The sequence below is a fragment of the Ruditapes philippinarum genome, unplaced genomic scaffold, assembly GCF_026571515.1.
Source record: "Ruditapes philippinarum isolate M1 unplaced genomic scaffold, ASM2657151v2 ctg368_1_1_1_1, whole genome shotgun sequence".
NCBI classification, from domain to species: Eukaryota; Metazoa; Mollusca; class Bivalvia; order Venerida; family Veneridae; genus Ruditapes; species Ruditapes philippinarum.
Window position 1 is genome coordinate 470,459 of NW_026856704.1, and position 15,760 is coordinate 486,218.

The following is a 15,760-nucleotide window of genomic DNA, read 5'->3' on the forward strand; positions in this document are numbered from 1 at the left end:
GCATAAAAAGATGTTTCAAAGCTACACTAATATCATAGGCCTTAAATTTTCACCAGTGGTTTAATTTTGCTTATTAAATAAATTAATGAATTTTGCGAAAATAAATGTTCACTAAAAAATTAACAGAACTGAAAAAAGCAATTTTCAATATATCGATTATCACTAGTTAGTCAAAAATCTGGACTTCCTGAAACTTCTGGTCTTGTGAAAATATCTTATGTTACAGTAGCAATTATTTTTGAAAGTTATATCTATAAACACAAAACATGCTTTATTATTCCAAGTTCTTGACAGTAAGAAACGGGGCATAGAACCAGCATGTCAATCTTTTGTCTTCAGTAGTTTTGGAGATATCAACTTGCATGTGAAATTTTAACCGAGACCAGGGTGAGTTTGTTTGTTTGTTTGTTTGTTTCATTTTACGCCTTTTTCCAACAGTATTTCAGTCATATAGGCGGGTAGTTTTCTAACCATCGTTCCTGGAGAGTTACATCAGTACTAGAATACCTTCCTCCGTGCTAAACTACCAAAGCATCTCCCGGGGATCGAACCCAGGCCAGAGAGGTAACTGGATTAGAAGTCATTGACTCTAACCCCTCGACCACGGAGGCGGTCACCAGTGTGAGTAAATTAGCTCAGTCTCCATATTCTTCAAATAGATGAGCTAAATATCATTCAAAATGAATTTATATTTCTCATTAAATTTTTGAAATTTTGACTTACAATCCTGACTTGTCAATCGTAACAGATCTAACCCCTGAGTTGTGACATAACATCTTTACAACTGGTTCCTTCATCTTAGGGCACCATTGTGTTACTGTCCCTGTAATATATATCAAAGAAAAATTCATATATACATTTGGATCATTAAAAGATCAAATAAAATCCATCTACAACAAAACATAGACAAATAGAGGAGAAAATAAACAGTGAAATGGGACTTCTCCATCTTTTAATCAGGATAATACTGGGTATATAATCACATGATCTCTTGTTTGAGTAACAGTTACTCACGATTAATTGTGGCGCCAATATGTTTGAAAGTGAATCTTGATTTTTTTTGTTAATCAACAAGTTTAATAAATTGAGAAAATGTAATAAAACTAAAATGAATGTAATATTCTCTTTATCATACATACAAAATAAAAAAGTTCACAATAAAAAATAATCATCATCATATTTTCATTGAAGCGCTTAAAATGTACCACTTAAATTAAACATGACACATGCCATGGTTGTGTCAAATGTAAAATCAACGATAAGTTGGAGTTTGTCTCGTTTTTTTTTCACCAAAAGATTTCTGGAGATAAAATAAATTTATCATTTAACCGAAAATTTTGAATAATATTTTTTTCAGTTAAAATTAAATGATTTCCTCTCAAGAATTGGAGGATGTACAAAATGTTTAATGAGAAAAATTCACACTTAATTCATAAAGCTGTCCCCAGCCAGTCTGAATATCAATCAATTCAATCTTTCTTTCAACTGAGAAGTCAAATTCATTCTACCAGTTTGAAACAAAAAGTCATGATGTTAGTGTTTTTTTGAGATCATATCAGTTTCAACAACAGGATGTTTCTGGGATTTTTTTGTCGTTTTTTTATACTGAATTATCAAATTGATACTAAAATAAATATGTAAATGACGACCACTGCTCCAAATACAGAAACTATATTAAATCAAGTTTATTAACTTGCATGTCATTAACACATTTAAGTCATGATAAAGATGTTTGAGTTCTTTGATTGTCAAAAGATAACAAGATATGTTTGTAAAACATGTATGCCCCCTATCAGCAGCCAATTAGTCATGTGATTAGGTTATTATGCATGACTTCTGACCCAGTGATCAAACAATTAATAAGGGTTATAAAGTATCTACTGGTCATGACCTTGACCTTTGACCCCTTGACCCAAAACTCAATAGGGGTCATCTGCTGGTCACGACCAATCATCAAACAAAGTTTGAAGTTCCTAGGCCTAGGCGTTTTTAGTAAATTGATCAGAAACCGTTTTTACCTACAAGGTCAATGTGACCTTGACCTTTGACCCCTTGACCCCAAAATCAATAGGGGTCATCTGCTGGTCATGACCAATCACCATGCCAAGTTTGAAGTTCTTAGGCCTAAGGGTTCTCTTATTATTGATCGGAAACCGTTTTAACATACAAGGTCAATGTGACCTTGACCTTTGACCCCAAAAACAATAGGGGTCATCTGCTGGTCATGACCAATCACCATGCCAAGTTTGAAGTTTCTAGGCCGAAGCGTTCTTTAGTTATTGATCAGAAACCGTTTTTACTTACAAGGTCATTGTGACCTTGACCTTTGACCCCTTGATCCCAAAATCAATAGGAGTAATCTGCTGGTCATGACAAATCACCATACCAAGTTTGAAGTTCCTAGTTTGAAGTTCCTAGGCCTAAGCGTTCTTGAATTATTGATCAGAAACCGTTTTTACTTAAAAGGTCAATGTGACCTTGACCTTTGACCCCTTCACCTAAAACTCAATAGGGGTCATCTGCTGGTCATGCCCAATCATCACACAAAGTTTGAAGTTCCTAGGCCTAAGCGTTTTTAGTTAATTGATCGGAAACCGTTTTTACCTACAAGGTCAATGTGACCTTGACCTTTGACCCCTTGACCCCAAAATCAATAGGTCATCTGCTGGTCATGACCAATCACCATACCAAGTTTGAAGTTCCTAGGCATAAGGGTTCTTAAGTTATTGATCCGAAAGCATTTTTACGTACAAGGTCAATGTGACCTTGCCCTTTAACCCCTTAACCCCAAAATCAATAGGGGTCATCTGCTGGTCATGACCAATCACCATACCAAGTTTGAAGTTCCTAGGCCTAAGGGTTCTTAAGTTATTGATCGGAAACCGTTTTTACCTAATAGGTCAATGTGACCTTGACCTTTGACCCCTAGAACCCAAAATCAATAGGGGTCATCTACTGATCATGACCAATCACCATCTCAAGTTTGAAGTCCCTAGGCCTAAGGGTTCTTTCATTATTGATCGGAAACCGTTTTTACCTACAAGGTCAATGTGACCTTGACCTTTGACCCCTTGACCCCAAAATTAATAGGGGTCATCTACTGATCATGACCAATCACCATACCAAGTTTGATGTTCCTAAGCCTTAAGGTTCTTTAGGTATTGATCGGAAACCGTTTTTACCTACAAGGTCAATGTGACCTTTACCTTTGACCCCTTGACCCCAAAATCAATAGGGGTCATCTACTGATCATGACCAATCACCATACCAAGTTTGAAGTTCCTAGGCCTTAAGGTTCTTTAGTTATTGATCAGAAACCGTTTTTTGCTTACAAGGTCAATGTGACCTTGACCTTTGACCCCTTGACCCCAAAATCAATAGGGGTCATCTACTGATCATGACCAATCACCATACCAAGTTTGAAGTTCCTAGGCCTTAAGGTTCTTTAGTTATTGATCGGAAACCGTTTTTGCTTTCAAGGTCAATGTGACCTTGACCTTTGACCCCTTGACCCCAAAATCAATAGGGGTCATCAACTGGTCATGACCAATCACCATACCAAGTTTGAAGTTCCTAGGCCTTAAGGTTCTTTAGTTATTAATCAGAAACCGTTTTTGCTTTCAAGGTCAATGTGACCTTGACCTTTGACCCCTTGACTCCAAAATCAATAGGGGTCATCTACTGGTCATGACCAATCACCATACCAAGTTTGAAGTTCCTAGGCCTTAAGGTTCTTTCATTATTGATCGGAAACCGTTTTTGCTTTCAAGGTCAATGTGACCTTGACCTTTGACCCCTTGACCCCAAAATCAATAGGGGTCATCTATTGGTCATGACCAATCACCATACCAAGTTTGAAGTTCCTAGGCCTTAAGGTTCTTTAGTTATTGATCGGAAACCGTTTTTGCTTTCAAGGTCAATGTGACCTTGACCTTTGACCCCTTGACCCCAAAATCAATAGGGGTCATCTACTGGTCATGACCAATCACCATACCAAGTTTGAAGTTCCTAGGCCTAAGGGTTCTTTAGTTATCACTCGGAAACCATTTGGTCTACGGACCGACGGACCGACAAGTGCAAAGCAATATACCCCCTTTTTTTCAAAATGGGGGCATAATAATGTTGATAAATACTTTTAAGCAATAATGTCTTAATGCATATTTGTAATTTTGATTTTTTTCTTTTCTTTTTTAAGGGGGGGAGGGGGTATGTAGAACCATATGATCTGTAAGCAAGCTGGAGAGTTTCCTCGAAAGAAAGAATTGAAAGTCTTTGATGGGATTGGAACCAACAGCTGTGAAGGACAAGTGACTCAATCAATCTTTTTGCCAATTATTTTCAAATCACTATTTATTTATCACAGAGTCAATACATTACAGATTTATTACCTCCAGAATGACCAAGCGCTACAATAGCATTAGCTGGATTTTGACACATCACGTCCAGTCGCCCCAGACCTGTACCATACCCAGCCACTTTCTCCCCAATTGACACATCTACATATGATAGATATCCTTTAGAATTCTGAAATATAGGAACAGTATATAAAATGTGAATTAAGATACAGACTCAACTTTACCAAACATTTCCAGAAACAAGAGGGCCATGATGGCCCTGAAGTCGTTCACCTGTATAAAGGCCCCACAGAGTGGGGCCAGTTTAAACCCAAGGGCTTTTATTTGAACAAAATTGGTAGACATCCATTAGAAGATGTTTCATGCTAAACATCTAAGGTCTAGCTCGTTGGGTTTTTTAAAATAAGATTTTTTAAATTTTTTCTTTACACATATATTTAAAAACAATGACACCCCTGGGGCAGGGCCAGTTTTGACCCCAGGGCTTTTATTTGAACAATCTTTGTAGACACTTACTAGAAGATGTTTCATGCTTAATATCTTAACTCTAGCTATTCGTGTTTTTTCGCAGAAGATTTTTTAAATTTTTTCTTTACACATATATTTAAAAACAATGACACCCCTGGGGCAGGGCCAGTTTTGACCCCAGGGCTTTTATTTGAACAATCTTTGTAGACACTTACTAGAAGATGTTTCATGCTTAATATCTTAACTCTAGCTATTCGTGTTTTTTCGCAGAAGATTTTTAAGTTTTTGCTATACACATATAAGGAAAATCAATGTCCCCCGGGGCGGGGCCAATTTTGACCCAAGGGCTCTTATTTGAACAAACTTGGTAGACATCCATTAGAACATGTTTCATGCTAAATACCTTAGCTCTAGCTCTTTGGGTTTTTTAAAAGAAGATTTTTAAGTTTTTACTATATGCATATTAGGAAAAATCAATGACCCCCTGGGGCGGGGCCAATTTTGACCATAGGGCTTTTATTTGAACAAACTTGGTAGACACTCACTAGAAGATGTTTCATGCCAAATATCTTAGCTCTAGCTCTTTGGGTTTTTTAGAAGAAGATATTTAAAGTTTTTTTCTTTTGGTTGCCATGGCAACAAGAGTTCTGCATGGAATTAAATTCTTTGAACAATTTTCAAAGGTGACCACCAAAGGAACATTCCTGTGAAGTTTGGATGAAATTGGCTTAGTGGTTTATGAGGAGATATCATTTAAAGTAAAAGTTTACGGACGACGGCCGGACACCGGATAATAAGTGATCACAAAAGCTCACCCTGTCACAAAGTGACAGGTGAGCTAAAAAAATCCCTCTAAAACCAACAAAAAGCTTTGGTCCTTAAGCCATTTGGTTAAGTGAGGTTTCACGGTATCTTCATAAAAATTGTATGAATAATTTGGAAATTTTTTTTCCATTTCTCAAAAACTACCGGAGGCTTTGCAACATGGAAAATAAGCACAAGTCCAAACAGACTACTTACGTCCATTAAGGAGTAGATTAGAGTGTTAAGCATAAAAATTTGTTCAATACATATATATGATTAATATGCATAAACTTTTGACTGTCAGCAAATGAAATTTTGACCAATTTACTGTGTCATCATTCACCACAGCTGACCAATCAGCCAGCACATATATAAAATATGATCATAGTTTGCACTGTTGGCTATTCAGTCAGTACTTATTATGAAATTTCACCTAGCAATGACAAATGGTTTTGTCCAAACTGAAATCTGGACAATTCCGTTAAAGATATTTAGCATGGTAAGTCTCATGCTTCAGAACTGTTCACTATTTAGGGGAGAAAATGTGTAAACAACTGCATAGCTTCGTCCGTAGAGCCGCAGAATGGTATTCTGAGGGTCTCAAATTCGAGTCCCGGTCACATTTTTCTCCCCCTGTGACATAAGGGTTAATATAACTGTATACATACTGCAGTAGCCAGGAGGAAGTGGTATGGCAAGAACTCCATTCTAAGCACACTGTCTAAGATCTTGAGACAGTGAAGTTCAATACCCTGGTTGTCATAGATATATGTCCACTGTTTCTGTGCCACTGCATACATTGTCTCCTGGTGAAGCCATCTGTATAATATAGTCAAGTTTTATATCAGTGGAGTAAAATATTAAATAAGCTTTAAGTTAATTTTTTATCAATTTATGGAATAACTCAATAAGTACTGTAGAACAGTATTGACTGATAAAGGGTTTTCATTATTATCTGTGGCAACCGATGTGCCAATGAAAACTGCTAATTTGGCCAAGCGTCAAGGGGAAAATTTAAATCTACAGGCTAAAAATACAACCAATTTAAACAGCATTTCAACTGATATGGATTGCCAATCTGTTAATAATGAAAACCCTGGTGATAGCTAAATGTGTATAATTAAACAGTACAGGCTTAAGTTATTCTCTGATGTTCTCCTTGCCATTCCATCAAACAAATCCACTGAATCAATTGAACAGTAAATTACACAACATAACAAGCAATTATCATAGCATTGCAAGCAATCCATAAGTCCCCTACCGGTTAGAACCCCATCAACATTCTGAAGGGCCATTGGCCATTCACTAATGTTTCAATTTTTCTCTATTTTAAGTAAATTTGTTGGAAAAGTTCTTTAAAAGTGATCACAGGAAACAGTTTTTATGAACAGACAGACAGACGGACTGAAGGACACTCTAAAGTTAATATTTGAAACATCCCTGTTACCAAAATATAACATTTTAACAAGAGGGCCATGATGGCCCTAGATCGCTCACCTGAATTATCAAACTCATCCAAATAATTACCTAGACAAGCATTCTGACCAAGTCTCATGACAGGTGAGTCAAAAATGTGACCACTACAGTGTTAACAAGGATTATCCATATTTGAGCAGTGCGACCTAGTTTTTTACCCAGGTGACACATATTCAAACTTGACCTAGAAATCATCAAAACAAACTTTCAGACCAATTTCCAGGATACTTGGATCAAAACAGTAGCAACTAGAGTGTTAACAAGATTTTTCTATTTTTAGCTCCGGTGACCTAGTTTCACATGCGATTTCGAACTCATCCAAGCAATTACCTAGACAAGCATTCTGACCAAGTTTGATGATAATGGAGTCGAAAATGTGACCACTAGAATGTTAACAAGGTTTTTCCATATTTGGGCGGTGTGACCTAGTTTTTCATCCAAGATGACCCATGTTCGATCTTGACTTAGAAATCATCAAAACAAACTTTCAGACCAATTAACAGAATATTTGGATCACAACAGTAGCCACTAGAGTGTTAACAAGATTTTTCTATTTTTAGCTCCTGTGACCTAGTTTTTCATCCGAGATGTCCCATGTTCGATTTATTCCCAGCAATGACCTAGACAAGTTTCCTGACCAAGTTTGATGACAATTGAGTCAAAATTGTGACCACTAGAGTGTTAACAAGGTTTTTCTATTTTTAGCTCCTGTGACCTAGTTTTTCATCCGAGATGACCCATGTTCGAACTCATCCGAGTTATTACCTAGACAAGAATCTTGATCAAGTTTGATGATGATTGATGCAAAAATGTGACCGCTAAAGTGTTAACAAGGTTTTTCTATTTTTAGCTCCGGTGACCTACTTTTTCATCCGAGATGACCCATGTTCGAACTCATCCAAGCTATCAACTAGATAAGCATCCTGACCAAGTTTGATGATGATTGATGCAAAAATGTGACCGCTAGAGTGTTAACAAGGTTTTTCTATTTATAGCTCCGGTGACCTAGTTTTTCATCCGAGATGACCCATATTCGAACTCATCCAAGCTATTATCTAAACAAGCATCCTGACAAAGTTTGATGATGATTGGGTCAAAAATGTGACCACTAGAGTGGTCACAAGGTTTTTCTATTTTTAGCTCCTGTGACCTAGTTTTTCATCAGAGATGACCATGTTCGAACTCATCCAAGCAATTGACTAGACAAGCATTCTGACCAAGTTTGATGATGATTGGTTCAAAAATGTGACCACTAGATTGTTCACAAGGTTTTTCTATTTATAGCTCCTGTGACCTACTTTTTCATCCGAGATGACCCATGTTCGAACTCATCCGAGCTATCACCTAGACAAACATCCTGACCAAGTTTGATGAAGATTGGGTCAAAAATGTGACCTCTAGAGTGTTCACAAGGTTTTTCTATTTTTAGCTCTTGTGACCTAGTTTTTCATCTGAGATGACCCATGTTCGAACTCATCCGAGCTTTCAACTAGATAAGCATCCTGACCAAGTTTGATGATGATTGAGGCAAAAATGCGACCGCTAGAGTGTTCACAAGCAATTGTGGACGGCCGGACGGACGACGGACGACGGACATTCATCGATCCTAAAAGCTCACCCTGAGCAAGCTCAGGTGAGCTAAAAAGCAAAATTCTTAAAGAGGAGATAACTCTGGAATTAAAGATGCAATTTCATAAAAATTTCAGCTCTTTTTGACTTATCACAAATATTGTTATATTTGCCATGTTTTAAGCCTATTTGTTGCCAAGGCAACTGATATTTTTTCAAAATAGGAAGAATAGATAAGACATGCATAATCTCAAGACTGTCATCTACCCATATGTCAAGTTTCATAAAAATATTTCCAGTACCCAGTACTTTTTGAGTTATCACTGGATTCAGTTTATGTGTAAAATTTGCCATATTTTCAGTCTATGTGTTGCCATTGCAACCAGAATTTTCAACATAGGAAGAAAACAAAAAGACGTGCATAATCTCCAGACTGCCATCTACACATATTACAAGTTTCATAAAAATATTTCTATTACTTTTTGCGTTAACACTGGATCCAGTTTATGTGTATAAATTGCCATATTTTCAGTCTATTTGTTGCCATAGCAACCAGAATTTTCAACATAGGAATAAAAGAAAAAGACGTGCATAATCTCCAGACTGCCATCTACCCATATTTCAAGTTTGATAAAAATATTTCCAGTACTTTTTGAGTTATCACTGGATCCAGTTTATGTGTAAAATTTGACATATTTTCAGCCTATTTGTTGCCATAGCAACCAGAATTTTCAACATAGGAACAAAAGAAAAAGACGTGCATAATCTCCATACTGCCATCTATCCATATATCAAGTTTCATAAAAATATTTTCAGTACTTTTCAAGTTATCGCGGGATCCAGTTTTGTGGACGGACGGACTGACGTCCTGACAGACAGACGGACAGACGGACGGAGAGTAAACCTAAAGTCCCCTCCGGTAAACCGGTAGGAGACTAATAATGTATTTGTTATCTAATATATCAAATATTAATGTAGATAATCAGAACAAGAGGGCCATGATGGCCCTGAGGTCGCTCACCTGTATATAGACCCCCCACCCCCGGGCCAATTTTTACCCAAGGGCTTTTATTTGTTTATTTGAACAGACTTGGTAGACACCCATAAGAAGATGTTTCATGCTAAACATCTAAGTTCTAGCTCATGGGCTTTTTTAAAGAAGATTTTTAAAGTTTTTACTATACACATATAGTTAAAAACAATGTCACCCCTGGGGCAGGGACAGTTTTGACCCCCGGGCTTTTATTTTAACAAACTTTGTAGATATTTACTTAAAGATGTTTCATGCTTAATATCTAAACTCTAGCTATTTGGGTTTTTTCCAAAGAAGATTTTTAAGTTTTTGCTATACACATATAAGGAAAATCAATGACCACCCCCCCCCCCCCCCCCCCCGGGCGGGGCCAGTTTTGACCCCAGGGCTTTTATTTGAACATACTTGGTAGACACCCATTAGAACATGTTTCATGCTAAATATCTTAGCTCTAGCTCTTTGAGTTCTTTAAAAGAAGATTTTTTAAGTTTTTACTATATGCATATAGGGAAAATCAATGACCCTCTGGGGCGGGGCCAATTTTGACCCCAGAGCTTTTATTTGAACAAACTTGGTAGACACTCATTAGAAGATGTTTCATGCTAAATATCTTAGCTCTAGCTCTTTGGGTTCTTTAAAAGAAGATTTTTTTAAGTTTTTACTATATGCATATGGGGAAAATCTATGAACCCTGGGGCAGGGTCAATTTTGACCCCAGGGCTTTTATTTGAACAAACTTGGTAGACATTCACTAGAAGATGTTTCATGCCAAATATCTAAGCTCTAGCTCTTATGGTTCTTTAAAAGAAGATTTTTTAAGTTTTTACCATATGCATATAGGGAAAATCAATGACCACCGGGGCGGGGCCAATTTTGACCCCAGGGCTTTTATTTGAACAAACTTGGTAGACATTCACTAGAAGATGTTTCATGCCAAATATCTAAGCTCTAGCTCTTATGGTTCTTTAAAAGAAGATTTTTTAAGTTTTTACTATATGCATATAGGGAAAATCAATGACCCCCGGGGCGGGGCCAATTTTGACCCCTGGGCTTTAATTTGAACAAACTTGGTAGACACTCACTAGAAGATGTTTCATGCTCAATATCTTAGCTCTAGCTCTTTGGGTTCTTTAAAAGAAGATTTTTTAAGTTTTTACTATATGCATATAGGGAAAATCAATGACCCCCTGGGTCGGGGCCAATTTTGACCCCAGGGCTTTTATTTGAACAAACTTGGTAGACATTCACTAGAAGATGTTTCATGCCAAATATCTAAGCTCTAGCTCTTACGGTTCTTTAAAAGAAGATTTTTTTTAGTTTTTACTATATGCATATAGGGAAAATCAATGACCCCCAGGGGCGGGGCCAATTTTGACCCCAAGGCTTTTATTTGAACAAACTTGGTAGACACTCACTAGAAGATGTTTCATGCCAAATATCTAAGCTCTAGCTCTTATGGTTTTTTAAAAGAAGATATTTAAAGTTTTTTCTTTTGGTTGCCATGGCAACCAGAGTTCTGCATGGAATTAAATTCTTTGAACAATTTCTAAAGGTGACCACCAAAGGAACATTCCTGTGAAGTTTGGATGAAATTGGCTCAGTGGTTTATGAGGAGATGTCATTTAAAGCAAAAGTTTACGGACGGACGGACGACGGACGGACGGACGCCGGACGAAAAGCGATCACAAAAGCTCACCCTGTCACTTTGTGACAGGTGAGCTAAAAAAAGGATCATGTACATTCTGAGATTGAAATTATTACACAATTAATTAAAACAGTTCATAAGTCTAATGAAACCTGAGATTTGCAAATATTTAAGCCACGAACGAAGTCAGATCAGAATTTTGATGAAAGAATATTCATTTTTCATTATTATCCCAATTTATTCCAAAACTTTTTTTCATTTCATTATCCAAGATGTTTTTTCCTCTTTTTTATATGTCCAAAATTGTTTTTTTTTTGTCTGGAAACCATGTCAGTTAACCATACCAATATCCAAAGTTTTAGTGAAATATTTACTGCAGTTATATAATTGTGTGTTTTATTGATTAAAGATCGAAATGTATATAGAGTTCCTATTTATACATGATCCAGAATCCCCCAAAAATCGAGCAATTTATCAAACACCCATTCAGCCCTTCTTTACCTTTTTATTCAAGAAACTGGTAGGAAATTAAAGACAGTTTAACATTTTCCAATGTTATTCTCATCCATTTTTCATGGAAAAAATTTCCATCAAACTCACAATGCAGATTTATAATTACTAAGATGTGAAACAAAGGTTTAAACCTGCTCAATTACTACCGACTCTTGTCTTTCAACTTTTGACAGAGATAATGGGTTCATTGACACATATATGTGAACTCCTTGTCAGGCACAGACTTAAACTGCAATCTCCAAACTCCCCCCCCCCCCCTCCAAAAAATATTCAAATTATTTTTTCAATATCATAATATTGAGTGGTGTTTCAAATATTACACTATATTTCCCATCCTTAGCAGAAATTTGTCTAACTACCTACCTTACATCGCTAACTGTCTCCATCACATTCATTTCACACAACAATTTCTTGGTCATCCAATCAATGGCTGCCACATGACCTTTGGCCCCGCCCATCAATAGAAATCTACCATTACGAGTATAGTTTATTCTGTATGGGCCAAAATCTTTTAACTTCAAATCAAAATACTGAAAAAGAAAAAAAAACTTTTATCATAGTTACCAATTTTTCTTTTCTTTTTTTTCTTTTTCTTTTTTAATGTATGAAATTTGAAACAGACTCAATCAAACCAAGTCTGTGACATTGTCCATCTTGACTTTTGGGCATTCCTTTGTTTCTCTGTATCTGATTATAAGGTTTTTTTATGTTGGCCTATTTCTCTATATTTTTAACATAGATTTTGTATTTATTGTGCACCAAATAAAAAACATTGATGCTCTTCACAGATGAATGCACAGTGTATTGTCTACTTAACACCAGGTTTGAGTATTCATGTATATGAACCATCTAGGAAGGCTTAAGGCTATGTCCTATGCATGAAAAAAACATTGCTTTGGTTTAAATTTGAAAAGTCTCTTGTTTATTTCAGAGATTTTCAATATACTACAATTAACTCATACCACGCTAAATATCTTAACTGGACTTGTCCATTTTCAATATAGACATCACCAATGATCATTTCTGGGGTAAATTTCATATGGACCAACCTGGGTTACAACCTTTGTTAGTTAAGTATGAACATTATTTTCATAGGCTTGATCATGAAGAAAACTTGTTGCTTATCTGAAACTTAAATCCCAAGTTTATTTGTGGAACTACCCAATTATCATTGAGAAAATCATGGTTGTGTCTTAAGTAATCAAGTGTAATCTTACCTTCTGAGCACTGGTAACATCAACAACCTCGGCTATATCATGCTGAGATATGTTGGCTGTCTCTTCATTACCTTCAACTTCCAAAAACCTGAAACATTTTAACATTTTGTTTGTTTGGTTGATTAGTTCTTACACCACCTTAAGCACATTTTGGATCCTATCTTGGTGGTCAGTCCACCTTACCTACTTTCCTGGATAACTAACCAGTAATTATCGATTTCTCTGCTAGTGACAGACTACTAAACCCTCATGATTTCTTAATCAAAAATGAGACACAAATTACAATATGACACAATGTCTGAGATCAACTGCCAAGGACAAATATCTCCTTGCCCAAGGATCTAACCATCAACCCCTGGTTTATTAATGTTATGCTATCCCTAATGAGCTAAGCCGTATCATAAACAAACTTTAAAACCAGAAAGTTACCACCAGCTCCAAATATCTAAATCAACTCTACTCTTGTACTATCTTAAATCAAAAGAATAGGTTGTTGATTCATTCAAAATTTTGGAAACTTGATAAACACAGTAAGTGCAATAAGGGCAATAACTAAAAAAATAATAAGTGCAGAGCAGCAGTTTCTGTGCACTGCCTTTCTTATCAATAAAATCTATCATTCTATGATGTTTCAAGTCCATAGCTTTCATACTTGAGGAGAAATGACCAGGACAAAAATAAAGTAAGAAATGGCAATAACACAAAAATAGAAATGCAGAGTATCAGTTCTTATGCACTGCACTTTTTCTTAATGAGATCTATCATCCTATGAAGTATCAAGTCCATAACTTTTATACTTTCGGAGAAATGCCTGGACAAAAATTAAGTATGAAAATTAACAAGAGGCCATGATGGCCCTGAGGTCGCTCACCTGTATATAGGCCCCCCCCCCCCCAACCCCCACCCCCCCCCCCCAACGTTGCAGAGCCAATTTAACCCAAGGGCTTTTATTTGCACAAACTTGGTAGACACCCATAAGAAGATGTTTCATGCTAAACATTTAAGCTCTAGCTCATTGGGCTTTTTAAAAGAAGATTTTTTTAAAGTTTTTACTATACACATATAGTTAAAAACAATGACACCCCTGGGGCCGGGCCAGTTTTGACCCCAGGGCTTTTATTTGAACAAACTTTGTAGACACTTACTAGAAGATGTTTCATGCTTAATATCTAAACTCTAGCTATTTGGGTTTTTTCAAAGAAGATTTAAAGTTTTTGCTAAACACATATAAAGAAAATCAATGACCGCCGGGGCGGGGCCAATTTTGACCCCTGGGCTTGTATTTGAACAAACTTGGTAGACACCTATTAGAACATGTTTCATGCCAAATATCTAAGCTCTAGCTCTTTGAGTTCTTTAAAAGAAGATTTTTAAGTTTTTACTATATGCATATAGGGAAAATCAATGACCCCCGGGGCGGGGCCAATTTTCACCCCAGGGCTTTTATTTGAACAAACTTGGTAGACACCCATTAGAACATGTTTCATGCTAAATATCTTAGCTCTAGCTCTTTGGGTTCTTTAAAAGAAGATTTTTTAAGTTTTTACTATATGCATATAGGGAAAATCAATGACCCCCCGGGGCGGGGCCAATTTTGACCCCAGGGCTTTTATTTGAACAAACTTGGTAGACACTCACTAGAAGATGTTTCATGCCTAATATCTAAGCTCTAGCTCTTTGAGTTCTTTAAAAGAAGATTTTTTAAGTTTTTACTATATGCATATAGGGAAAATCAATGACCCCCGGGTCGGGGCCAATTTTCACCCCAGGGCTTTTATTTGAACAAACTTGGTAGACACCCATTAGAACATGTTTCATGCTAAATATCTTAGCTCTAGCTCTTTGGGTTCTTTAAAAGAAGATTTTTAAGTTTTTACTATATGCATATAGGGAAAATCAATGACCCCCGGGGCGGGGCCAATTTTCACCCCAGGGCTTTTATTTGAACAAACTTGGTAGACACCCATTAGAACATGTTTCATGCTAAATATCTTAGCTCTAGCTCTTTGGGTTCTTTAAAAGAAGATTTTTTAAGTTTTTACTATATGCATATAGGGAAAATCAATGACCTTTGACCCCAGGGCTTTTATTTGAACAAACTTGGTAGACACTCACTAGAAGATGTTTCATGCCAAATATCTAAGCTCTAGCTCTTATGGTTTTTTAAAAGAAGATATTTAAAGTTTTTTCTTTCGGTTGCCATGGCAACCAGAGTCTTGCATGGAATTAAATTCTTTGAACAATTTTTAAAGGTGACCACCAAAGGAACATTCCTGTGAAGTTTGGATGAAATTGGCTTAGTGGTTTATGAGGAGATGTCATTTAAAGTAAAAGTTTACGGACGGACGGACGGACGATGGACGGACGCCGGACGAAAAGCGATCACAAAAGCTCACCCTGTCACTTTGTGACAGGTGAGCTAACAAAGGGCCATTACTCAAAAATTAAGAAATGCAGAGTACCGATTCTTGTGCGCTGCACTTCTTCTTAATGAGATCTATAATCCTATGAAGTTTCAAGTCCATAGCTTTTATACTTAAGGAGAAATGGCCCGGACAAAATTAAAGTATGAAAATAAACAAAGGGCAATAACTCAAAAAATAAGAAATGCAGAGTACCTGTTCTTGTGCACTGCACTTCTTCTTAATTAGACCTATCATCCTATGAAGTTTCAAGTCCA

At 36.6% G+C, this 15,760-nt stretch overlaps 1 protein-coding gene across 1 annotated transcript in view; it reads right to left on the minus strand.

Moving 5' to 3' along the window:
• Positions 1-15,760, minus strand: part of LOC132747446 (WD repeat-containing protein 46-like) — a 32,252-nt gene that overhangs the window by 7,392 nt on the left and 9,100 nt on the right. The window contains exons 6-10 of the mRNA XM_060736829.1: positions 13,081-13,168; positions 12,227-12,393; positions 6,296-6,446; positions 4,389-4,524; positions 724-823 (exon numbers count right to left, since the gene is read on the minus strand). Coding sequence (XP_060592812.1) covers positions 724-823; positions 4,389-4,524; positions 6,296-6,446; positions 12,227-12,393; positions 13,081-13,168 — 642 coding nt within the window. The remainder of the gene's footprint in view (positions 1-723; positions 824-4,388; positions 4,525-6,295; positions 6,447-12,226; positions 12,394-13,080; positions 13,169-15,760) is intronic.